This window comes from Typopeltis vanoorti, chromosome 13, assembly GCF_054136105.1.
Source record: "Typopeltis vanoorti isolate ZY-2024b chromosome 13, IOZ_Tvanoo_1.0, whole genome shotgun sequence".
Classification (NCBI taxonomy): Eukaryota; Metazoa; Arthropoda; class Arachnida; order Uropygi; family Thelyphonidae; genus Typopeltis; species Typopeltis vanoorti.
In genome coordinates, this window is record NC_143561.1 from 97429100 (window position 1) to 97456872 (window position 27773).

General features: G+C 35.9%; 2 protein-coding genes across 6 annotated transcripts in view; one reads left to right on the forward strand and one right to left on the reverse strand.

Annotated features, from left to right (window-relative positions):
• LOC150100404 (uncharacterized) overlaps positions 1–27773 on the forward strand; it is a 197917-nt gene that overhangs the window by 145637 nt on the left and 24507 nt on the right. For all 3 annotated transcript variants that reach the window (XM_090402283.1, XM_090402282.1, XM_090402284.1), the window contains exon 8: positions 7267–7410. In XM_090402283.1, the coding sequence (XP_090258409.1) occupies positions 7267–7410 (144 nt within the window). The remainder of the gene's footprint in view (positions 1–7266; positions 7411–27773) is intronic.
• Mettl2 (methyltransferase-like protein) overlaps positions 1–27773 on the reverse strand; it is a 195838-nt gene that overhangs the window by 32062 nt on the left and 136003 nt on the right. The window contains exon 9 of one of the 3 annotated variants that reach the window (XR_016549218.1): positions 7577–7679. The exons of the other annotated variants lie outside the window; for them this stretch is intronic. The gene's annotated coding sequence lies outside the window, so the exon portion shown is untranslated. The remainder of the gene's footprint in view (positions 1–7576; positions 7680–27773) is intronic. 3 annotated transcript variants of the gene reach the window in all.

A 27773-nucleotide genomic window follows, 5' to 3' on the forward strand; every position in this document is an offset into this window, starting at 1 on the left:
TAAAATTTTTGAAGACATTTTCTACAAAAGCATCTGTACCTTCATTTTGGAAAAAAAAAGTTCAATAATTCATTCTTAAGTTCTAAAATTTGTAATAGCACTTTACCCCTGGATAACCATCTTATTTCAGTGTGCAAAAGCAAAGATTCGTACTTGGCTTCCATAGATATACATTTTTAAAAAGTTTCCATGTATGGCCCCTAGTCTTTCCACCACCAGTCCTATTCTCAAAAATATCTTCTGGATTAATCTTATAGAAACCCTTCAGTAATTTGAATGTCTCAATCATATCACCCCTCCTCCACCTATCAACCAATTTCTGCAACCCACAAATCCTCAACCTGTTCTCATAAGGTTCATTCCACAGACCTGCTATCATCTTGGTCACTCATCTCTGGATCCTCTCCACCACCTCCCCATCAAGAAGAAACCCTGCCACCCATATCTGGGCACAGTAGTCTAGATGGGGTCTTATCAGGGCTCGATACAGAGGAACAATAACTTGTTTGTCTCTGCTTGTTAAAGTATTTTTCAGAAGCCAAGTGATTTGATGAGCTGATTTAGCCACTTTTAATGTGCCCCCTAAACTTCAACTCCCTATCCACCAACACTCCCAAATCCCTGGCCTCATCAATCTCCTGGAGTATGGTTCCACCAATGTGATATACTGCTGCTAATCATTTCACCCCAAAATGCGTAACCTTACTCTTACTGGAGATAATAGGCATATCCGCATTTTATCTCCACATCATCTATATGAATTGTATTATGAAAGAAAGTGGCATTATACATGATATTAGAAATGGAGATATCAAATTTAGCCCCTTTGTTTTATGTAGATAATGTATTCCTAAATACCTCCAGTGAAATCTCCAGGGTTCTCTAATTAAATTGCATAACAGCTGTAATAAATTTGGCATGAAAATGAGCAATAAAAAGACCAAAAAAGGGAGGAAAATAGAAAACTTCAGTTGCATTTTCAATGGAGAACCTATAGAACAAGTAAAATATTTCAGCTATTTAGGTACAGTTCTTAGTGAAGATGGCAAATTAAATTTGAAAATAGACAGCAAAATAAGCAAAGTTGCTGGGGTGGGGAGCCAGTGGACTAAATTTATATGGAATAAGAGAAAAATTAGCCAAAACACGAAACTAGCAGTATATAAGACAGTGTTCAAATCAGTTTTAAGTAATGGATCTGAGAGTTGGTTTAGAAATAAAGCACATGATCAAAGATTAGAAACCACTTCTTCTTCGTCCTCTGTGCGTTTTCCCGCTTCCATTGCAGGGTCCGCGTGTTACGTAGATACGACTTTTGTTAGTACAATCCTCAGCTGGCTTGTCGCTGAGGGGGAAATGTATTTTTGACTGAGGGGAAATGTATTTTAGTAGCGTGTGTCCACGGGGCCGGTTTGCGGGATGAAAAACCCCAGATAAACTGGGGAAAAAAACCTGCTGTTCATGCCCAAGACCGGCTAACTTGGCTATGGCTGAGGAAGATCCTTAAGCTCTTCACGTCGTTGTCGGGAATCGAACCTAGGACACTCCTTCCCCAGACATATGGTTGCAAAGCGCATAGCATCTAGGCTAACCGTGCAGACAAAGATTAGAAACCACAAATATGGGAATTCTGAGAAAATTGGGGGGGGGGGGGGTTGAACAAATGGCATCAATGTCAAAATCATATTAAAAATGAAGATATTAGAAAGGAACCTGACATTGTTAGCATTCAAGAATGTGTTAGTAGGGCTAATCTAAGGTGGTATGGACATCTAAATAGAATGGGTTGCGAAACATTAGCAAAACAGGTGTTTGATGCCAAGATGGCAGAAAAGAGACCCAGTGGAAGACTAAGGACTAGGTGGATTGATGCAGTCAGAAGTGCCTTAGAAGCACGAAATGTTAGACGCAACAGTATTGGAGTGCTGACAAGTAGTAGACTAATTTGGAAGAAAATTGTAGGTAGGAGATAAGAATAATGTAAACTTAATCATGCAGTGATATCAGGAAGTTAAATTTTTTCAAGTTATTGTACCTCCACTTAAGACTCATTGTGGGAGACCCAAAATATCACTTGTTTGTGGATCCTCTCCACCACTACCTCATCCCCCAAGAAACCCAGGTGACCAGAGACTGAGGTAATCCAGATGTGGTTATATTAATTCTTTATAAAGAGGAATTAGCAGAGATAACTCCTTTATCTCTACTTGTTCAATGTGTTAATGTGTCTTCAATAACCAAATAATCCTCTGAGCTATCCTGGCTACTTTAGCAATATACCCTCTAAACTTCAACTCTCTATCTACTACTACCCAATAATCCCTGGCTTCATCATTTACCTGGAGTACAGTTCTCTCAATGTGGTATACAGCTTGTAATCTTTGTATCCCAAAATGATATTCTTTTTTGAATTCTTCTGAATTCTCTTTTTGACCAGCTTTTCCAGTACCGTTACTTTTTTAACAGTACTCCTGAGATACTGATTGGTCTATAATTTGCTGCCACAAACTTAGATCCTCCTTTATGCAAAGGGATTATTTTGCCCTCCTTCCACTCTCTTGGTACTTTTGCCAGAGCTGAGACTTAAAATTAAACAACCTAGTCAAAGGCACTGCCAGTTCCCCTACACATTCTCTTAAAATCTGAGCCAATATTCCATCCAATCCCACAACTGTGTTTACATTCAGATTCTGCAATATCCTAAATGCCTCCAGTTCATAAACCTCTTTTCTCACATCAGTCCTTGTCGTTTGTCATAACAGTATCACTCAGAAGCTCAATAATTTTGTCTCCCTCTGTTACCTTTCTACCATCTCCACTCATTAAAGTTATCCTTACATAGTCATTCTTGCTCTTGCTTGCCACATTGGGATTTCCTTTTGCCTGTTTGGCTAGTTTCTTCTCATAATCTGATTTTGTCTTCCTTACTCTGCTGGTTATTTCTTGCCTGATCCTTATACTATTCATTAGTTAGCTGGTTACCTTTATTCTTATATCCCCTCCACAGCATTTTTTTTTTTTTTCAGTTCATGATTATTGATACTACTCATCCACTCTACTTATCCTCCTGTATACAGTGTGGTCCTGATTCCTTCAGATATTCCCCATGCACTGTGTTCCCTTGCAGAACTTTATGCCATAGTACTGCTTCAAGCTGCTTCCTAAGTGTATTGTAATCACCTGTCTTATAGTTCCACATATACCCTTTCTTAACCCAGAGCTGGTGAGGTGAGAAAATGTAACAAAAGTGGTAAGGTAGGGTTCCACAGATCCACCCAAATAATGTAGTGTATTATAGAAATCCATATCTTTTTAATCAATATTAATGGATTCTTCCCACAGTCTTGTTCTGTATCGGGCTCATGGTTACTGACTAATTCTAAATCAATTTCACTATCATCATCTCCACTAAATGGCTCCTTGTCTGTCAAAGGGCCACCTATTGACGTAACTCTGTTCTTCCTGCTTGTAACTCATCTGGTAAAAAAGAGATATTATTCTCAAAATACCCTCTAAGTATTTATGAAAACGTATTTGCTTATAGTTGGTATGTAAAAATATAGAAGACACAGCAGTAATGATAATATTTTAGTAGAATATACATGAAAACAACTTACGTTTCCGAAGTAAATATAGTCACATTTTTGGTAAGGTGGGGTCTGGCGGACCCCAGCACACTTTACACCTCTGCACACTAAACTTGCTTATGCATAACAGCCTGTCGTCTATGGTGTCGAGTAGCGGGTTATGGGAGGGGAAGCTATACTGAGGCATGACTCACTGCCATGTGTTGTTAAAAAGTTATAGTCAATTAAAAATCTTTGGAGTGTGTGACACTCCACCTTACTAACACCAGGTTAACTGAAATTCCTACGTTTTGCTACTTCCAAAGTCAGGGTCACATGATCAGTTTCTCCTACTGGAGGCAGTGTAACCACTTTAGTTATGGTTAGGTCTTCTGACCTTATAACACGATCCAACATCTCTCAGTGAGTGTATAAATTCCATTTCTTTCCTCTGTTGAATCTATGTCTCCAAAGTTGAAGTCTCCCATAATAATTACTCAACTTGCACTCATTTTACTATCTTCTAATGCATGTCTTCCACATCATCCCTGGCCTATAATTTTATATTTTGTCCTATTGGCCTTGATCTCACACCAAACTGACTCAAAAGAACTGCCATCTGACCAACTTGACTCCTAATCTTATTGGCTGCAGTTCATCTGCTATCAACAGCAGTACCCAACCCCTTTCCTGTCTACTCTATTCTTCCTGAAAATATTAAATCCATCACATTCTATCCCTATAACTATGTTATCTGCTGTTAGCCAAGTCTCACTAATGTCTATAACTTTTTGTGAGGTTGCACTAACCAATGCCAAAAAATTTTTCCTTCTTATTCCTGATGCTTCTAGAATTAGCTTATAGAAACTGTAGCATCTCCTTAGGTTCCCAACCATGTTTACATCCTAAATTGACTACTCCGTGTGGTATTGTTGCCTGTGAAAATATATACCACATGTTTTGTTCATTTGCACACCTCATTCACTTCATGGGTAACTCGCACACACTTGTCTGCATCCACCCGAAATGCTTTAGTTTTTCCTGATTTTGCACTTTCACACTCTTTGTGAACAAAGCTCTCACCAGACACCTAACTCCAAATCAATTTAAGTGTAGTCCATCAGCATTGTACAAATCTTTCAGTCCATCAAACTCAGGCCATAGGTTCACAAACTCAACATCATTCCTTCTGCATAACCTGCATATTGATTCATTAGCTATCACCATTCTCCTTCTCAATTTGCCTCTATTATCTCGCTCTACTTCTCTCGCTCTTCTTGTTTGCTTCTTCCAACAGTTCTTTCACATCCTCTCTCATACAATATTTCTTACCTCTCAGGTCATAGTCGATGATGATGTTTAATTTATATGATGGTGATATACAGGTGTTTGCTGATGATGCAAAGTTGGGGAGAGAAGTAGAACAGATGTTGTTGCCTTGCAAGAGACTATATGAATGGGCAAATGTATGGGATGTCAGTTTAATGTAGCAAAGTGTAAGGTTTTAAAATTTGGGAAGCAAAGATGGTATGCAGAGTATAGGATTGGTAGGAATATCTTAGGGGAGGTGGAGGAGATGAAAGTTCTTGAGGTGATGGGGAATAGGGATTTGAAATTTCATGAACATATTGCTAAAATTGTGAGGATAACACAGCTCAGATTTTGGGAATGGTGCAGAGAACAGTGACATGTAGAAGTAAGGATGTTATGTTTCCACTGTACAAGGCTTTGATGAAGCAATATGGATCACTGTACACAGTTTTGGTCACCTGGTTTTCAAAAGGATGATGAGTTGTTGGATATAGTTCAGAGGTAATTGACTAAGTCAGTTTTTGGTTGCTAGAATGTGGAGTATGAGGACAGATTGAAAGAATGCAAATCGTAAAGCCTAGTGGATAGAATGAGGAGGGAGACATGATCAACACACATAAGTTGGTTTCTGAGAAATGATCACTGCTACTAAGGTATCAAGAAAGTGTTTGTAATTCATTTTGTCTAAAACATTTCATGAAACACATTCTATGTAGAAAATCCCATTCTTCCTGGAAGTTTTGTATTGCGGTAACACTGATAGTTACTGGTCACACATTCCGCAGTACCATTCTGAAGTCCATAAACCAACTGCTTGATATTTGGACTTCAAATCATTTTGCATGAGTATAAACATATATGAGGTAATTATCAGATTAGGGAGCATGATATTCTCATAGAATGTCTGGAGATAGGGAGAGAACAATAGATCATCCCTAGAAGCTGTATAAGGGGAGTGTTGAGCAAAAGGAGTGTACATTTTTTGCATGGAGAGTGGTCGATGACTGGAATGCAATGCCTGAAAGTCTGTTGAGTGCAGAGACAGTGAATGCTTTTAAGTCATGGTATGATGAGCTGTGCATGCGAAAGTGTGGAATCTCCTGCAATGAGTTTCTTGACTCCATGGAGGTCTGATGATAATGATAATAACAAAATCACAAGAAAGCGTAATTTTATGTGTGTGTGTGTGTGTGTGTGTGTATATGAATGAAGTCATGATATTAAGATTGTTACAGTTTTGATTAGGCATATCAAGCCAAAAAAGATCCATGTGCAATTCATGGATACCTTGTGATTGTTGTTCAGTTGCATGCTTGTGTGATTTTTTTGCTGACAGGAAAACTAAAATTCTGGAAGAAATATTTTCCTTCCTCATCTTAACATGTGACTTGAAATGTCTGTTAAAAAAAATCCTTAAAAATCTCTAGCAATCATCATAGAATGTGGGATTTTCCAAACAAAGGACGTTCACCTTTTTGATCCTACCATGGAAGTTATATGCTTTTCAAGAGTTTTTAGGTGACCTTGGCAAAGTTGAATATAGAAGGCACATTGCTGGAAGAATGATATTTAAAAAAAAATACCAATGCAGTAAATGGAATATAAAGAGTATAAAATATTGAAAGTAGTAAAGTGGGGGAGGGAGGGGAAATCAGAAAATAATGAAATTAAAATATCAAGGCAAACTTTCACCAAGAGAATATTAAATCATATAGAATTGATTCAAATAATACTTTGCAGGTTTATATATATATATATATATATATATATATATATGTGTGTGTGTGTGTGTGTGTAAATAAGTTTTATTATTTACATATATATATAAGACACACACACACATATATGTGTGTGTGTGTCTCTCTTCTTCCTTTACATATTAGGCTTTGTGGCCTATTATGATTCGAAACTGGAAATCTCACTGAATAGGTCGGTCAATCCTATTCAGGAGTGTCCTATGTCTGTAGATGCATGTGTTCAAGGGGCCCATTATGCTTCGTGGCCTATTATGATTCAAAACTGGAAATCTCATCGAATAGGTCGGTCAATCCTATTCAGGAGTATCCTATGTCTGTAGATGCATGTATTCAAGGGACCAGTTTGCCTGTTCTGGGAAAAGAAAAACTCGAGTTTCCAGGTGAAAAAAACACCAACCTTCCTAGGAGACCGGCTAACTCACCTTTCGTTGAAAGAGACCAGATAAAGGTTCCTCACATCGCTAACTGGAATCAAACCTAGGTCTTTCCGACCAAAGGGCTTCACCTATACTGACTGAGCTATGGAGGCTCTTAAATATGCATATATAATGCATAATCAAATATTTGCATGATAATAATTTAAGTACTATACTATATGATAATGTATAATTTTTTTTTTTTTTTTTTTACAGATGAATTAGCTGCTCCAGATGCTAACCACAAGAGAAGCGAAAGTTTATCTTCTATAGGAACAATTGATGATATACAAAAGTCTTTTGACCTTACCATTGCTGAAGGAGAAAGGGCACTTTTAATGGAAAACATAGCTAAGGATAGTAAGTTGTATTATCATTCAGTGATCATTAAAAATGTGTGGTTCTCGCTATGTTTTCTAAAGTAGTAAGAACCACAATGACTTTTAATGATAGTTTCTTTAGGACTTAGTGAAATATGCTTATGTGTAGGATAGTATTATATACATTTAGACCAAAAATAGCTAACCTTTTCTTTAGGTATATCAGTTAATAGACAAGATGGACATACAAAGCCCTTTTGGTCATTTACCACAGCCGAATGGGACAGGACATGTCTGATAGCCTGCTTCCTTACATGTGATGATCCCACACATCAGTTTTGTCCAAAAAAAAAACAAAAAAAAAACAGTACAATGCCATTTATGTATATAATAACTGTTTTAAGTAGAATATAACTAAAATGTAATTGAAATAAATATCCATATTGTGTATTAATGATATACTGATATCACAGTTGAGTTTATATTACTCAAATATTACTCATTTATATTACTACTATTATATTATTTTACATGTAGGTCTCATATTTATGTTTTATGTATTTCTACACATTTTGGCCTGATTGAGATTGAAACACACACACATAAACACAGTGCTGCTAAAAGTAGTAGAAGAACATTTCATATGATGTAGATGGTATTCTAGAAAGACATATATAAGGGAACTCAAAGGATTACTTGTATGTTGAAAAACACACTGACAAGTAAAGACAAGGAGGTTATTATCCTTCTTTATAAGACTACTGTGGACAGATTTAGTCACTTGGGAGTAGGAGATGGTGAAGAGGATTCAAAGATGAGTGACCAAGCTGGTGGTAGATTTATGGAATGGTCCCTATGAGGATAGGTTGAAGGTGTGTGGGTTGCAAAGTTTAGTTGATAGGCAGAAAAGAGAAGACACGATAGAAGCTTATAAGTTATTAAAGGGATTCTATAAGATTGACACAAAGGAAATTTTTCAATACATGACAAAGGGGTCTCTCCTGGAAGTTGTGTAAGAGTATAGTTAGTAAGGGTGTGGACTAGACTTTTTGTTTGGAGAGTGGTGAATACGTGGAATGGATGGCCAGAGTTAGTTGTGTGTGCCCTGACAGTGAATGAGTTCAAAAAGATGTATGATAGGTACTGTGTTTATAAAGGTTAGTGTGGGTAACTTGCAATGAGCCTTATGACTCCATGAAGATGCCCATATAATCGTGTCACTGACATTCCCAATTGCCCTATCTATTTTTCAAGTACCTTACAATATCATTAATGAACTGATTGAACAACAAATGGTCTAAGGACTCATTTCTGGGAAAAGCACTGGTCATCTTAAATCTAGCAGACTCATATCTCCCGTATACAACTTTCTAATGCTTGTCCATCAATCACCCACTTATCCTACTTAATAGTCTATATGCTTTATATCCTCCAATTTATGCAACAGCCTTTCACATGGTATCCTCTCAAATGCTTCAGTAAACTCATGCTGTTCCTTACCAAGTATAGTTTGTCTATCAACCATATCTATATGAAAGGTCTTACCAGCTTCTCTAAAATCTTCACCACCATTCCATTTGCATTCATTAAAATTATTCTTCCACATTGTTGGACTAGTTAACATATCCATTCTCCAACCTTTAGTTTTATTTATTTATTTTTATTTTTTAATCTGCCATAGCATGGATGTTTGTAATCATCTTTAGGTGGGAGATGAATCTCATTGCTCAGACTACACCCCAATTACTAGGACAGTAGTCTGAGCAATGAAAAATTGAAAGATTGAAATTGAAAAAGTTCTATATTTGGTCTCTAGAGCAGGGTTTCCATTCCAGACCACATAAAAAATAAATTAATAAAAATACAAGAAAAATGTAATACTAATAAAGAAAACAAAATACAGATTATAAATTTATAAAAAAAGCCTTTTGTGAGCAGGAGCCACATAAAAAAAAACAGTTTGAATATGAAGTATTTTCACAACAACGTTCTACTAAAGTAAAACAAAGGATTAAATGAGAATACAATTTCTTGTCAAGTACGATTTACTCTCTGTAGCCAAATGAAAATGGTCTTTAAAACTATCTCTGATCAGGAAGTATTTTAACATTCTGGTGGCACATCCTGTTACTACTTGTATGTGGAAAATATATGATTTCTGCATTGATTCAAATTGAGTATTTTATTTTTCTATGTATGGCTCCAACTGATTTCAGCTAGGTAAGTGCTTAGTTTTTCTTTTGTTCTTTATTTTGATATTTTAATTTTATTTTGGTGTGATAGTGCTGTTTCCTCCTTCAAACTAGTGCAATATTATTAAGTCAATATTCATAAGATTGTTGGTAGTGCTGTTAATATCTGCACTACAGGATTTCTTTCAGTCACATCACTCATAATTTTGCAACAGCTCAGCTACAACATTTGCTGGTGTTGCAGAATTGTTTCTGTCTCATGTTTTTTTTTTTTTTTTTTTTTTTGCCAGTCTTACCTGAAAGGCTTTTTTCTTATAATTAAATGCAGAGTTTGGTTGTTTTTCTTTTTTCTAAGATAATGGTACCAATTCTGCCAAAGATGTGAATTCTCATCACCATCATCAAATTCTTGACATGTAACCTTAAGGGGTGTACAGGACATTATGATAGTACTACATGAAAAACTTACATCATTACTAACTTCCTATCAACAATTTTCCTCCAAATCAATCTGTTATCTGTCAAGACTCCAAAATTATCAATTATCAGATCTTATATTTCTATCTTTTAAGGCACTTTTTACTGTATCAATCCACCCATATCTTGGTCTTCCTCTGGGTCTTTTTCCTGCCAACCTGGCAGAAAACATTTGTTTTGATAATCTTTCCTCTGCCATTCTGTTTAAGTGACCTTACCACATGAGATTAGCTCTGCTAACACATTCCTGGATGCAAACAATGTCAAGTTCTTTCTTAATATGATACTGCCATTGATGCCATCTGTTCACGGCCTAATCTTTCTCAGAACTCTTATATCTGCGGTCTCTAGTCTCTGGTCAAGTGTTTTATTTCTAACCCAGCTCGCAGATCCATAAGTTAAAATTGGTTTGAACACTGTCTTGTATACAGCTGTATATAATAATTGAATACAGCTAATACAGAGCCAGCCTGGTTGGCCGAGTGGTTGGAGTATCCGGTCTCCAGCCAAAAGGCTGCGGGTTCGAATCCAGCCATGGACATGGATGTTTGTGATTGTCTGTTAAAAGACTGGTGGTGGTGGTTGGCAGTAGATGGTGTAGGTGTAGATGATGAAGGTAGTTGCGGTTGGTGAAGTGGTGGAGACAGTAAGCTGTAGGTAGATGCCTTCCCTCGATAAGTCTTTGGACTGCCTGGAGGTGTTACATAATAATAATAATAATAATTTAATGTTGTGACTGATTTCTCTTATTCCATATAAATTTATTCAGTTGACTTCCTACCTACCATACCGGCTTTTTCATTCTGTTGTCTATTTCCATATTTAATTTACTGTCTTCACTAAAAATTGTGCCTAAATAGCTGAAATGTTTCACTTGTTCAATACGTTCTCCATGCAGTTGATATTTTCAATGTTTCTGCCTGATTTTCATACCAAATTTATTACAATAGTTATTCAATTTAGTCAGGGAATCTTTGCAGACTTGTACTGGATTTATTTAAAAGCATAACATCATCTGCATAAAGTAAAGAGCTGAGATTAACATCTCCAATTCTGATATCAGGTTTAATACCACTTTACTTCATAATGTGATAAATATAGATAATGAATAACAGAGCGGGATAATGTATATCTTTGTCTGACACCAGATTTAATATCAGACTATCTTCCTGTACTTTCTTCAATTCTAACTGCTGACTTACAACTCATATAAAGACTAAGTATTGCTTGATATAATACTCCATTGATACCATATAACTGTAGCATTTTGAACAGCTTTTCTCTTGCCACCTTGTCATATGCCTTTTGCACATCTACAAAACATAAATACGTATCTTTGTTATATTCCCACGATTTCTCAACATTTGTCGTAAAGTGAAAATCTGATCCTGACAACCTCTATTTGGCCTGAATCCAGCTTGTTCTTCACCAAGCTTCCCTTCTACAATCCTTCTCAACCGTTTCTCAAGTATACTTGCATAAATCTTACCAGGAACACTCAGTAGGGACATACCTCTGTAATTCTCACATTCAGTTTTATTTCCCTTTTTTGTATATGGGTAATATGACAGCTCTACTCCAATCTTTGGAATTTGTCCCACTGTCCAGGCCTTCTGAACTATCAGTGCAGCCACTGTAAGAATTTTATACCTCCATACCTGAGCATTTCTGGTCGAATCATCTATTCCAGCTGCCTTTCAGGCTTTTTTATGATTATGTATTTCTGACTGCATGCCTGTTGTGTTTTTTTTTTTTTTTTTTTTTTTTACAACTGTGCTGCCACTGCTTTAACAATTTTTCGCCATAATTACTGCATACATCAAGGATATCTTTTTTTCCAGTTTTCATGACACCGTTATCATTTCTGAGCTTTTTGAACAACCTCCAAAATATCTTGCCGCCTTCTTGATAAATATTTTCTATTTTCTTACCAAAGTCTTCCCATGACTTTTGTTTAGCTAGTTTTACACAATATTTACATTTGTCTCTGTATTCTCTAAGGGCACAAGCTGACTTAATTGCCAGGAACTTTTGATATACTTTCTTCTTTTCCTTTGCTTCCTCTAACTTCCACTGTCCACCATGGAGTTCTGATTTTTCTATCCTTGCAGACAACCTCACTACATGCCTCTCTGGCTGAATCAATCAATGTTTTCTTCAGGACTTGCCACTGAATTTCCAAGGTTTGGTTCCTGCTCTTGGGGTGCTTAAGGGTCATAGCCGTATAACTGAGAGGAGACCACCACATAGCCTTTAAAGGAATACGGACAACCGACCAGGGCTTCTGACCTAATGTCCAATCCTCACCTTCTCGTGGTGCACCCTGTTGGGTATCTACTTGGATACTGAACGAACGAGAATGGGCTGGCAATTTAAAGCAAGTTAAAGATCGGTACTATCAATGTAAGAAGACTGAATGGCAAAGAAATGGAGCTAGCTGAGGAATTAGATAAGTAAAAGATCGACACAATCGGGGTGACTGAAACAAAAAAGACCAAAACTGGTGAGATCTTTCTGAGCAATAAATACAAAATGTTATATTCAGGCAATGACAATGAGGGAAAAGAAAGAGTAGCTATAGTATTCAACACAAAATACGAGGCTAATCTTCTTGAATGGCAGTCAGTCTCAAGTAGCGTAATGTGGGCAAATATCAGAATGGGGAACTGGACAATGAGACTTATTTGTGCCTATGGTCCCACAGAAGGTTCTACTAAGGTAGAAGTGGAGGAATTCTTTGAGGCTTTAGAAAAAGCCACTGACACAATGAAAAATTGTTCCTTGTTGGGGATCTAAATAGCAGAGTAGGAAATGATTGTGAGACATACAAAAATATTTTGGGAAAATTTGGAGAAAAGAGCAAAGCTAATAATAATGGCAAATATCTGTTGGATTTCTGCTCAGGACATGGACTGGTTATTACTAACACCATGTTCCAACATAAAAATGGGCACAAATTCACATGGAGAGAAGAGGCTAGGAATAAGAAAAGTCTCATTGACTATGTCATTGACTAAGTATTGTTGATAGTGATGTTTTCTCCCTGGTGCAGGACACCAGAGTGTACAGAGGATTTGAAATTGAACATGTTATTCTTTTCATATTGAAAAGAATAACATGTAAGAAAGTTTTAGAGCGAATAAAAGTTGAGCAGCTCTGAGATGTGAACTGTAGACTAAAATACACAAAGATTATTGAAGAAAAAATGAAAGAGTTTGAGAACAGGAATCAAACCTTGGAGATTCAGTGATAAACTCTGAAGAAAACATTGATTGATTCTGCCAGAGAGGCATGTGGTGAGATTGTCTGTAAGGATAAAAAAATCACAACTCTCTGGTGGACACAGGAAGTTAAAGAGACAGTGAAGGAAAAGAAGAAAGCATATCAAAAGTTCCTGTCAAATAAGTCAGCTTGTGCTCTTAGAGAATATAGAGACAAATGCAAGAATGATAAACACTGTGTAAAACTAGCTAAACAAAAGTCATGGGAGGAATTTGGCAAGAATATAGAAAATAAATATCAAGAAGGTGGCAAAATATTCTGGAGGTCGTTGAAGAAGCTTAGGAATGGAGGAAAGAGTGCTGTAAAAGGAGTTAGAGATGATAAAGGTGACATGAAAACTGGAGAAAAAGATATCCTTGAAGTATGGAGTAATTACTTTGAAAAATTGCTAAATGAAACAAGCAGTGATGATAGCACAGTGCTAAAAAACACTGACCAGGCATGCAGTCAGGAATACATATCCATACTTGAAGTAGAAAAAGCCATCAAAGGCTTAAATTTGGAAAGGCAGCAGGAGTAGATGATATTCCACCAGAAATGCTGAAGTATGGTGGTATAAAAGTCTTACAGTGGCTGCACTGCATAGTTCCGAATGCCTGGACAGAGGGACGAATTCCAGACGACTGGAATAGAGCTCTCATAGTACCCATATATAAAAAGGGAAATAAAACTGCATGTGAGAATTACAGAGGTATTTCCCTACTGAGTGTTCCTGGCAAGATCTATGCAAGTATACTTGAGAAACGGTTGAGAAGAATTGTGGAAGGAAAGCTTGGTGAAGAACAAGCTGGATTCAGGCCAAATAGAGGCTGTCAGAATCAGATCTTCACTTTACGACAAATAGTCGAGAAAGCATGGGAATATAACAAAGATCTGTATTTAAGTTTAGTCGATTTGGAAAAGGCATATGACAAGGTGCCAAGAGAGAAGCTATTCAATACGCTGCAGTTATACGGTGTCAATGGGGCATTATATCAAGCAATACCTAGTCTTTATTTGAGTTGTAAGTCAGCAGTTAGAATTGAAGGAAGTACAGGAAGATGGTTTAATGTTAAATCTGGTGTGAGACAAGGATGTGCATTATCCCCTCTGTTATTCATTATCTATATGGATCACATTATGAAGGAAAGTGGTATTAAACCTGATATCAGAATTGGAGATGTTAATGTCAGCTCTTTGCTTTATGCGGATGATGTTATACTTCTAAATAAATCCGCTACAAGTCTGCAAGATTCTCTGACTAAATTGAATAACTGTTGTAATAGATATGGTATGAAGGTCAGCAATAAAAAGACAAAGACAATGAAAATAGGCAGAATCATTGAAAATGTCAACTGTGTTGTGAAAGGAGAACCTGTGGAACAAGTAAAACATTTCAGCTATTTAGGCACGATTTTTACTGAAGATGGTAAATTAAATATAGAAATAGACAACAGAATCAGCAAAGCTGGTATGGTGGGAAGTCAATTGAATAAATTCATATGGAATAAGAGAGAAATTAGTCGGAACACTAAATTAGCCGTATACAAGACAGTGTTCAAACCAGTTTTAACTTATGGATCTGAGAGCTGGGTCAGAAGTAAAACACTTGACCAATGACTAGAGACCACAGATATGAGAGTCCTGAGAAAGATTATAGGCATGAACAGATGGCATCAATGGCAATATCATATTAAAAACGAGGATATTAGGAAAGAACTTGACATTGTCAGCATCCAGGAATGTGTTAGCAGAGCTAATCTCAGGTGGTATGGTCACTTAAACAGAATGGGCGAGGAAAGATTAGCAAAACGAGTGTTCTCTGCCAGGTTGGCAGGAAAACGACCCAGATATAGGTGGATTGATACGGTCCAAAGTGCCTTAGACGATAGAAATATAAGATCTGATAATGTTGGAGTCTTGACAAGTAACAGACTGATTTGGAGGAAAATTGTAGATAGGAAATTAATAATGATGTAAATTTTTCATGTAGTACTATCATATCCTGTACACCCCTTGAGGGTACATAGCAGGAATTTGATGATGATGATTGTTCCTGTTCTCAAACCCTTTCATTTTTTCTTGAATAATGTTTGTGTATTTTAGTCTACAGTTCACATCTGAGAGATGCTCAACTTTTATTTGCTTTAAAACTTTCTTACATGTTCTTCTTTTCAGTATGAAATTCAATTTTATCTTGCTCAAGACTAACTGGTGATCACTTCCAAATTCAAATCCTCTGTACACCCAGTGTCCTGCACCAGTGAGAAAGCATTTCTATCAACAATAACATAGTCAATGAGACTTTTCTTATTCCTTGCCTCTTTTCTCCATGTGAATGTATGTACATTTTTATGTTTGCACATTGTGTTGGTAATAACCAATCCATGTTCTGAGCAGAAATCCAACAGGTATTTGCCATTATTATTAGCTTTGCTCTTTTCTCCAAATTTTCCCAAAATATTTTTGTATGTCTGATAATCATTTCCTACTCTGCTATTTAGATCCCCAACAAGGACCAACTTTTCCTTTTTCATTGTGTCAGTTGTTTTCTTTAAAACCTCAAAAAATTTCTCCATTTCAACCTTAGTAGAACCTTCTGTGGGACCATAGGCACAAATAAGTCTCATTGTCCAGTTCCCATTCTGATATTTGCCCACATTACTCTACTTGATATTGGTTGCCATTCAAGAAGATTAGCCTTGTATTTTGTGTTGAATACTATAGCTACTCTTTCTTTTCCCTCATTGTTATTGCCTGAATATAACATTTTGTATTTATTTCTTAGTAAGATCTCACTAGTTTTTGTCATTTTTGTTTCAGTCACTCCTATTATGTCGATCTGGTACTTATCCAATTCCTCAGCTAGTTCCATGTCTTTGCCATTCAGGCTTCTTATGTTAATAGTACCAATCTTTAACTCTGGTGATGTTGAGTTCAGGTGTGTTTCAGGATTTGTTCTAGTTGCTGACTTTTCACTGTTTGCCCTGGTTCCCTGTCGAAAACAACTGGTGCCTTGTTTAACTGGGTGATGCCCAGCTAGTGTGAAATTCTGTTATGTTGTACCATCATTTTATTTGTGGTTTACGTCAATAGGAATACAATTTGGTTGGCTAAATCCCAAATTGCGAGCCCCATCCTTGTTCGTTTAGTATCCAGGTAGATATCTAACAGGGTACAACACGAGAAGGTGAGGATTGGACATTAGGTCAGAAGCCCTATTCAGTTCTCTGCATTCCTTCAAAGGTTATGTGGAGGTCTCCTCTCAGTTATACAGCTTTGACTCTTAAGTACCTGCAGATGTGAATTCTGGAAATTGAAATTCTAGAATGTGAAGAGGCAAGATGAGCAACTAAAGTTTTGAAAAAGATACAAGGGACTAATAAGATTTATTTCTTCATGCTATATGATGGAGGAAAATATTTAGTAGTTGAAGATTTTAAAACCAGAGATAAACTATCACAGGCAGCTCAATAATTCCTTTAATGGTAGGAAGTCGTGTTAGAACATTGAGAGATTTCCAGTGGAATAGCGACAAAGCAGTGATGAAATCCTTATCCATTCTCAAAATGGAGTAAAATTAATGATATAAAAATTGGTATCTCAAGCAAAGATTCCAACTGGTTTTCTGATGAGGTTATCATCACAATAGACATGAAGACATACTAAATTTTGCCAACATCACTACAACTTGAGTTATGGTGAACTATCCAGGCTAGCAAACCAGACCTATGTTGCAGTTCATACAATCACTTGGGTGGCAACTGCTCCAAAGCTAAATGTTTTAACTATAATGGATCTGACATATTGCTACTCACTGTCCCCAAACCTATGGAAATAAAGTTCTGAACATTGCATTACTAACCTGTTGTCTTAGAATTTTTGCCACAAGCATTGGTGGAACCCATCAGGACAGCATATACATAAGAGGCAAATCAAGAAGAGTTCCTGGATGTTTTAGTTCAGTCTAGCAAAGGGAGTATGTTTAAATAAACTATACTTGGTAATACCCTCAAAATTCCAGAACAGTAAGAGTCACCTTTCCTGTCAACCATAAAAGGAACATAGCTAGTTAAACTTAACAGTAACAGATTTAGTATAACAAGTGAACAGACAGAAGACCAAATGCAAACAAATGAAACTGGGACTGGGATATGTCAGAATTCAAAGAAGCAGTAAAACAGAATATGAATGAATGGGGAAAGGAACATGCTTTCCTTGTAAGGAAAAAAAGTAAAAAGACATATAAAGAGATGGATGCTAGTTCATAGCAAACTAATGCAGTGGAATACAATACAATGATATTATCAAAAACATCAACTTAGGGATAGGATTGGAAAGGCAGAAACAAGTGGAAGAAAGAAATTTTAAAATAAGAATACAGAAGCACTTAGCAGATAGCCTTTCAGCTGCATTCTTCAATAGAAGTTTACCCAAATCTGTGTGGATGGTGAACACACATCCACCACATAAGGCACCCTTGACTCTTTTCAGAAAGACTAGAAACATCTGTTTGAAGAAATAGCGCTGTAGGAACTATAAATCTTGGAACATTAATGCCTTTCCTGTTCATATCCAAGACCAGTTCAAAAGAACTGCCATCTGACTGATTAACTCCTAATTTTATTGGCTACAATTCATCTGCTATCAACAGCAGTCCCCCACCCCTGCCCTCTCTACTCTATCCTTGAAAATACTAAATTCTTGTCACATAACCAAGGGGAATCTGTAGCCAGCCATACCATCCTCATTCCAAAACTCAATAGAAACTTAATCAATAAATAGGTGGAGGCCTATTTCTCTATCTAATATTGACTGCCAGATCTTTTTATGCATTATCAACAACAGACTCAAAGTAAGGATGAGATATATACTCAAAAGCACATAGATGTGTGGAATTCCAGGTCAAGCTGTAGAATTTAATGTTTCTACTTAGTTAATGAAAAAGCAGTTTATGGCCTCAGTGGATCTTACTTAAATATTTAACAATGTTCTACAACTTCCAGCAAATTTGGTTGAACAAAAAACTGCTATTCCTCATTAAAGGAGCCTATACCAATGCAACTACCTGTCTCCTGGCCAATGGGTTCTTATCAGACTTGGTCATAATTCAAAAAGAAGTCAAGCAAGGTTGTCCCTCTTAGTCTCTTACATTGGTTCTGGAATCTTTTTTTAAAGGAAGTTGACAATTCATACACTATGCAAGGATAATAGTTCCTCAGATATGAAAGAAAATTAAGTATTAATATATGATGTGGGTACACTTTGAGGGGTAATGGCTCAGCAGACAATTCTTTTTTTCTTTTTTTTTCTTTTGGTATTTTGAAAATATTCAGTAAAGTTAGCAAAACTAATTGCTAGTGCTCTAATGAAATTAAAAGTTTTAGGAGGATGGGATCTCAAACAGGACCTCACTGTTCCCTTCTACACCTGTCCAATATTACTGGTTCAAGAATTTATACATAAAAACATCAAAACCTTAGAAGACTGGAGAACTGGGCCACTTTCCATTCCTTTGCTGCTAAACCAATATTATTTAACCCACAACTTCTCTACTCAGCTGTACATAATAAATATTACAGACTTTACAGAAGCTGAAGAAAAGCAATTATATAGTAAACATATGCAATTTAAGGCTGCTCATAAGATTGCTTGGTTATTCAAGAACACAGTAAGAAGCAGAAATAAGAAAGTTATCATTTCTTCTTTGAAGGCCTTGATACATCCATATCTGGATTTACTGGCCATTTGGGGATGAAGCAGTAGTGAAGAGGATCCAGATGCATGTGATTGAGATGGTCAATGGTCTGTGGAATGCTCCCTGTGAGAGTTTGTGGGTTGCAAAAGTTGGTCGATAAGCAAAAAAAGAAGGAATATGATAGAAACATTTAAGTTATTTAAAGGATTGATGCAGGGGAAATGTTTCAGCACTTGTTCTTTCCCCCCCCCCCCCCTTAACCAAGTGCTGATGTAGTCATCCCTGGAAGTTGAATAAGAGTGTAGGCAGTAAGTGTGTGAGGACCAGGTTTTTCATGCGGAGAGTAGTGAATGAATGGAATGGGTCGGTGTACCAGGAAGTTAAAAAGGAATTTCTTCAACTATGAAAGAAGGATAGAACCTTATGGGTTCCAGTATTAAAAGTCTGCCATTTAAGCAGTACATCCTAAAAAAATACATAAAATATTACATACCAATAACCCATGTGCAAACCTTCTCTGTTCTACCTGGATTTTCATCACTTGCTATTTGAAATAAATGATTGCAGTGGCCCAGGAGCTGAGATTTTTCCTGAATACTATTCTGTGCTTAACTCCATTCCAGCACCAACATTCTTTCCATTAATAATGGCAGAATCTAGTATAAGGAAATCTTTTACCTCTTCTACATTTGAGTACTAACAATGACACTATTTAATAACTATCCATAATAGGAGGGACCTAGCTCTGAGAATCGCACGTGGTCACCTTCCAATAAATGCCTTCAAACTGAGGTACTTTAACAATGGAGAGAGAGACCCAATTTCTGACATATGTTACAGACCAGAAACAATAAAACATGTAGAACATTTCCAGCTGCCCTCTTTCCTTGCATATTTGGAACAGATTACATAATTTGTTGGGCATTCCATTCCTTACAACACAATAGATTCTTTTTTTTTTTTTTTTTTGTAATATCCCTAACTCTAGGCAGTGGTAAATATCATTTATGGAAAGTTAGAAAAAAGCATAATATTGAAAACCATATGATATATAAATGCTTTACAATATTGTATTACTGAAATTTTATTGTTCAGTCAGATGATCATTCCCTACACAGGATTCAAACCCAGGTCTTTCCAACTAGATACCATTGATGAAACTGACTTTGATAATACCGTGATCCATGTAGATCAGTGCTTCCCAAACTTCTGGATGTCAGGGCCCCCTTTGGAAAAATTAAAATATTTCACGACCCCCCCCCCCTAAAAAAAATCGCAATATAGACATATATTATTATAATATTTATTGTATTTATATTCAATACAAAACATACACAGCGAATATTGCAAAAATCAAATGCAAATATTATATTTTTAGCATCTTACATACACATTTGACATGGCACATTATCTCATATTTTTATATAGATAGATATATTGTTATTGTACATTTGCAGTACAAGCACATGAAACGTAAAACGATTAGTAATAAAGAAAGAATTAAAAACATAAAAGAAGTTTAATAACAATTTAATGTGATGGATGTGTTTCAATACTCCTACACCAATATCAGATGAAATATTTGAAACTGCAATTCCTAGATTCCTGCTTTAAAATGAAACTTACATGAATAAGCATATATTTACTAATATTCATTAGGCGCCGAAATATGCAGGAAGCAAAATTTGTGAACCCGCAACGTGCGATTTTTTTCCATTAAAATATAAAAAATAGCAAAAAAGAAATAATAAATAAAAATTAAATACTTTTCTTTAAGATATAAAAAATCTACTTAGTCTTAAAAGATTTTTCATTTGTTTTCATTATTTCACACCCACCCCTCAACAAAACCTATGGCTCCCAAGGGGCCACGGCCCACAGTTTGGGAAGCACTGATGTAGATGACATGGATTTAATGGAAATAATGTATAACCATTCCTACACTTGATTTATCATCATATCCACTTCATGTTCAAACAATATACAGTTAATTTACACTGTTAAGATTAATCTGCAGTAGAGCCTTTCATTATACATGCAGAAATCAGTAATATTCTAAATATTTATAGTTTCTATTGGTCATGCATTCCCCTGTTCACTCCCTTATTTTTGCAAAGTTAATTCTTATTGTCTTTATCTGACATTGAAATAGCATAAGTAAGGAAATGATTATAGACAACAAAAAAAAAAACTTAAATTTTGTCACTATAATAAGAATGTCATCCACAAAATACATTCTCTCACTCTCTGCCTTTGAATGCAGAATTGTTTTTGGTGTAGATATTATAACCTAATTTGGTTTTGTCATTTGGCCCACTTTAGCTATTAAAGTGGTCCAAATGAAACTAAAATTGAAATGAGTAGATAAACTTTAATATGAAATCCTGAATGCCAAATTTCTTCTTCTTCCTTTCACATTTAGGCCTAGTGGCCTATTATGGAGCTATTTAGCTCTTCTGAGCCATACCTGTCTCGAGGATAAGGTGGCTAGCCCTATGCCTCCTGGTGTGTCCTATGTCTGTAGATGCGTGTGTTCATGGGTCGGTTTGCCTGCTTGCGGGAGGAAAACCCCCAGATAAACTGGGGAGATTATCTGGGTTTTTCTCCCCGACTAACTTGGCTATGTCTGAGAAAGATCCTTAAGCTCCTGACGTCAGCGACAGGAATCGAACCCAGGATACTCCTTTCCCAGGCATATGGCTAAATGCCACTTGGCTAAATGCACGGACAATGCCAAATTTATTTCATTAAATTCCATCAAGTTTGAGAAGAATTATCATAATTTAAAATCATTTGTCAATAAAAATAGTCCAATATATATATATATATATATATATATATTTTATATCAGTCTCCACACAAGACTTGTGTGGAGACCACACAACAGTGCCACATGTGGCCAACTGGTTAAAAGGAAGAAAAGAATTTGTTGGTGTTTTTTTAAGATCTGCAGATTGTAATCATTAGAGAGAACAATATGGGGAAGACTCTACAAAGAACAAAGACAGAGGAAACGAAAGCAGAGGAAGAGAAGATGGTTTGATGTATTTGGAGCTGAACTATAGATGAGTAATGAATGGCAGCTATTCATGTTCATATATGAGTAGAGGACAGTGGAAGATTGTAGTAGCTACTTCAGTGGAGCAGAATCCATGGAAATACCTATAACAACAGTGTCTACAGGAAAGTGCTGGAAGAGAGTTGGTGAGGGAAAGTCATCAATTAACCACCTCACCGGCCATTATGGATCAAATACGCATACGCTTCGTATCCATCATATATTTCAATGTTATAACAATGGTATTACAATTTTAATAAGCACTTCGCATCCATGATAACTTGAACGTCTATAGACGTCTTGGCCGGTAGAGTGGTTAAGCAAGCTGGTTGCGTCTGTATACAGTCAAGCATTCTGAGAAGGTCTAAGTGCACCATCCTAGATATGGGTTTAGTATTTGAGCTTTATAAAGAATACCAAGCTTTTTGGAGACTGAAGAGCCATGCCAGGATAGATTAGATGTTAGAGTTAATCCAAGAAAAGAAATTTCTTTCCGGTCGGTTAGAGGAATATTGTCAAAAGTGAGGGGAGAAGAGAGAGAGATAGAGGGGCATGGTCTTTCTTCCTGGAAATGAGACAGGATTGTGTTTTAGTGGTATTAAAATTCACCAGGTCATCTTCACCCCACTTGAGAATAGCAAGGAAATCAGCGATTCAGGTACTGGTTAAGATTTTGAAGCATGAATTACTTGAGCACTACGAGGTTGGGAAAATGAAAAAGAAGATTTGAAACTATAATCAGCAAAGCTATGAATAGGACTGGATGTCAGAAAGAGCTTATTAATATATAGGAATAAGAGTGTAGGTGACAACACTGAATTCTGGGATTTCACATTAAATGGAAAATCTGATGAGAGGAAACCATCGACCATTCCTGGCAGTGAATGATCAAAGAGGAAGCTGGTATATTCACAAAGGAAAGGAGGAATACCATAAGATAGTAGCTTAGTAAGAAAACCACTTAGTAAGTGGTTTTCTTACTCGAAATATCAAGATGACCACCCGAGTTTATCCAAACTCCATGACTTGCATCCAAAGGTGGGTGAGGTTGGACAGGAGATCTGCTGTGGAATGAGAATGGTGGAATCCATATTGGTGAGTCTAAGTAGTGAAGCAGTTGGTTGTTGATGTCATTTTCCATTATTTTTGAGAGTATTGAAACCAGATCAATAGGGCAGTAGTTTGATAGTTGACTTTTATCCAGCCTATTCCTCTCTTTTTGAAACAGGCTGGATAAAAGCTTGCTCTAAACAGTTGTGTAGATACCAGATGAATATAACAGACAATGCTGCATGGTTGTGAATTCTAGAGGACAAGCTATCTGTATAACTGGAGCAGTACCATAAGGGCCTGGAAACTTACAGGTATCAAGCATACTGAGTATTTTTCTGATGTCCTGGTGAAATTTCAGAGGAAGCATACTATAGATAGTTGGTAGAATGGGAAGGAAATCTGTCTTGTTGTCTGTATGAGAGTTAGAAGAAGAAAAAAAAACCAATGCCAAGAGATCGGCCTTATCTTTAGGAGCGGTTACCATTGTACCATCATGATGTGTGAGGCAGAAATATGAAAAGACAAAAGTTACATCCCACAACCTTGAATCGTTGTTGAGGGACCATTTGGCCAGGAGACAAAGTTTTGGCCCTTAGTGGTAGTGTGAGCTGAGTGAGAGGCTGGAGTTCTTGGCTGGTGCCATTGGGCATATGCTGGATTTTGAGTGAAGTGGTGAATAAAAGTACTTCCCAGTGAGAATAATTTCTGTTATTAGATCAAAGCAGATGCTAGGATCAGAAGAGTAGAACCGGAACATGGAAACAAGACGCAGAAGTCCTAAAGGTCATTCCAATTCGTATCACTGTGGTGCCACAGGATATGAGATTGACAATGATTGTGAGAAGGACGAGGTGTAGAAAAGGAGACAGACAAGGTTATGGTAATACATATCAAGAGGAGAGCAAACTCATTGGCATATTTGGAGGAAGAGATAGTTAAGAATGGATCCAAGGTGCTGGGAGAATGTGATGATTATCTGGAATTCTGGTGGGTTGGTGAAATTTGGGTTAAATCATTACTGATAGCAAACAGTTAAGCTTCTTTACCAGCTTAGTTTGTAAAGTTGGAGAAGGAAAACCAGTTTGAATTGTGGATGTTGAAATTGTTAAAGAAGATTATCTCATTGTTGGGGTAATTAGACTGTATATGATTGACTTTAGAGATAGGTAGTCAATTAGGTTGGTGAAGTCATTGAAGTTCGAGGCAGAAAATGAGGGCAATACATAACCAAGCCAACGGTTTTTTGCAATTTTTTTTTTAATCATGATGAATGAATTTTTTGTACTATTGATCATGGCCACACATAGGATAATGGTAAATTTAAAAAGCAGAAATGTGAGTGAAGTGATGGGGTCACCACTCCACCCAGGGAGGACCCAGACTCCTATCCAAGTGTGGACGGAAATCTGGATAATCCCTAATTACTGTAAAGAAGGAATTTTTTAATAATAGACTTAAAAACCAAAGACATTATTATATTACAATATGCATATGACAAACCATGCGCTCGGTCAAAAGGCTTTATAATTGTTTGCATAACTATACGGTTTGAAACTGTTCAGAGTAGAATTTTTGATTATACCCAGGACTGAAAATTATACTATCATTGATGTCTGTGACAAATATACAGTATTCAGAGACTTTATTTAATGACGATATGGCACTTTGTAAAACATTTGTGTGTATGTATCAAATATTATAGCATGATTTATGAAATGTTAAACTATATTTAGCTGAACCTTTCAACTCTAAATGCCAAATGCTATTAAATTCCATTTAGCAAGAATGGAGATATCTTCTTTCTCATCCATCAGATGACAGGTTGGGTCCCCTATAAAATCTTTTTCATCTGCTTTATCTCTGGCCATTTCTGTCATCTATCTGAAGCTTGATAATTGTGACCTTTCCTTCAAAGATTGTAGCCAAGTTCTTTTTGGTCTTCGTACAATGATTCCATTCAAGATTATATCTGGCAGTCTCTGAGAGGACATTCTCTGGAGGGTCAAAACCATCTTAATTGATGTTTACGAATTATAGCTATGATATCTTCTCAATAGTTTAATTTGTGTGTGGCTGCTCATTTGTTTTGTGTTCTGCCCATGAATCTTATTAATTTTTCTTAAGCATTGCCAAAAGTATAATAATGGTTTCACAGAGTTTTAATTTGAGGCTTTTGAAATACTGATATTTTTCCATATTTTGTTTAATTTATTCATATTAGACCACCCTTTATCAAGTCTGTATTTTAATGTTTCTGTGTAGTCGAGACTGTGAGAGTAATGAGACTACTCTAAGATATGTAAATTGTTTTGCTTCTTCCAGTACAGCAGAACATGTAACTGGCATAGGAATAATGAGATGATATCTGTAATAAGCAGAAAGTCATAATGACTTTAATTAAGCATATTCCCATAAAATCACTCACTTTTATAAAGAGTATACTACACGGATATACTGTACTAATTTTGGTAATTATGCAAACATTCTCATTGCTTGGATAATTCTTGAAATTGATAAAAAATGAAAGGAGTGGCAGGTTTTATAACCACCTGCATTGGATTACGGACCAGTTTATGACTTAATCTTAAAACCCAAACACTGCTACAACTGTAAAATCACTTAAAAACAAACACATCTATTGGAAACATGTCTACTAAAAGAAAATATCTCTTGGTTCATGAAAAAGGCAAAATTATTTGCAAGTTAAAACATACTGCAAAAAATGTTGAAGTGTGAAGTTTTCTTTGCGCTTCAATAGTATCAGCATTGTAGAAAAATAAAGACGCTTGCCAATTGGCACTGGAAAACAACATAACTGAAATAAAAAAAATTTAAAGTGCAAGTTTACAAATGTCAATGAAGCATTCCTTCAATGGTTTACTACACAAAAGAGAACTGGATTCTCAATAGACGGTCCAATCTTGAAGGTTCAAGTGGAAAAATTTGCTAACAATTTGGATGCAATGATTTTGTATGTAACAATGTTTCACTGGATCAGTATAAAAACTGACATAACATCATTATGTTGGTGTTTTTAAAAAAACTATTGAAATTGTGTTTATTATTGATTAGTATTGTTTTTAATTATGAAGAAGTAAACTTTATATTAAGTGTATTGCAGTTTATACAAATAATATCTGGGTATGGAATTATATTATTTTTTCCTCTGTAACATTTTGAATCTATTTTTTATTGGGAATTTAAAAAAATGGATAGTAGATTTAACTCATCACTGATATAGTTGTTTTTTTTTTTTAAAAAACTACTGATGTGTTTATTATTAATTAGTATTGTTTTTAATTATGGAGAAGTAAACTGTGTTTATATTAAGTGTATTGTAATTCTCATGGTATTAGTAAAAAAAAAAAAAAAAAAGTGTATTGTAGTTTATACAAATAATATCTGGGTATGGAATTATATCATTTTTTCCTCTCTAACATTTTGAATCTATTTTTTATTCAGAATTTAAAAAAAATGGGAAGATTTAACTTCACTGATATAGTGAGTGACGGTTATAACAAGAAAATTTTTATTGGTCCTGTGGTGCTCATTATAACCAAGTTTGTCCATATGATTTTTTTTAAAGTTGATATCAAAATTTATTCCTCATCTCTTCCTATTCTCATTGTTTTAATTTTGCTTAGTTGATTTTTCATTCCAAAAGTTATGCATGTAAATTTTTGTTTTTTCCAATTAAATTCAAGATTCTTCAATAATAATATCATCATCTGCATATTTAATGTGATTGATATTCATGCCATTTATTTGTAGACCTGGTTCTTCAGCTATATTTTTACATATTTCTTCTAGAGAGATAGTAAATAAATTTGGTGAGAGTGGGCAGCCCTGCATAACTCCTTTTTCTACTTTAATAATATAAAAACAAACAAATGGACCCTCTACAATTCAAATTTGACAATTGCTTTAGTATCTTTATAATAATTTGTAATAAAAGTTTGTATTTCTGAATCTAACATCACAAATTTTAAGATATTTATCATTTTGTTCTTGTCAGTGTTATCAAATGCTTATTTGAAGTCAATAAAACTGCAGTTACCCAGTACTTTTCAGCCAGGCTATTAACTAAAAATATGGTCTATAGTAGACCTGCTTGATCTCATTCATTCAAGTCTGGATTCTATTTTGTATTATTATTATTACACCCTCCATGGAGTCAGCAGACTTATCATGCAAGTTCATTCAATTGACAACATATTATACTGAATCTTAAAATCCTTAACACTCCCTGCATTCCAGTACTATATTCCATTCACTGACAATTCTCCATGTAAAAAATCAACTGCTCACATCCCTCTTCACCACACTCTTACACAACTTCCAGGTATGACCTCTGGTTCTTCCTCTCTTGCCTTTTACACTCTTTTTATAATCTCCCCCTGGATTAATCTACAAAATCCACTCACTAACATAATTGTCTTGATCATATCACCCCCCCCCCTCCTGTCCACCACACTCTGCAATTCACATTTTGTCAACTCTCCCCATAGCCAGCATTCTCGACTCCTGATATTTTCTTAGTCACTCCTCTCTGGACCCTCTCCAATGTTTCCATAAATCTTGTCTACAAATAAGATTTTGTAGCTGTGACTTAGCAATGTTTTGGTCTACAATTTTCACACCTTCATTTATCTCTCTTTTTGAAA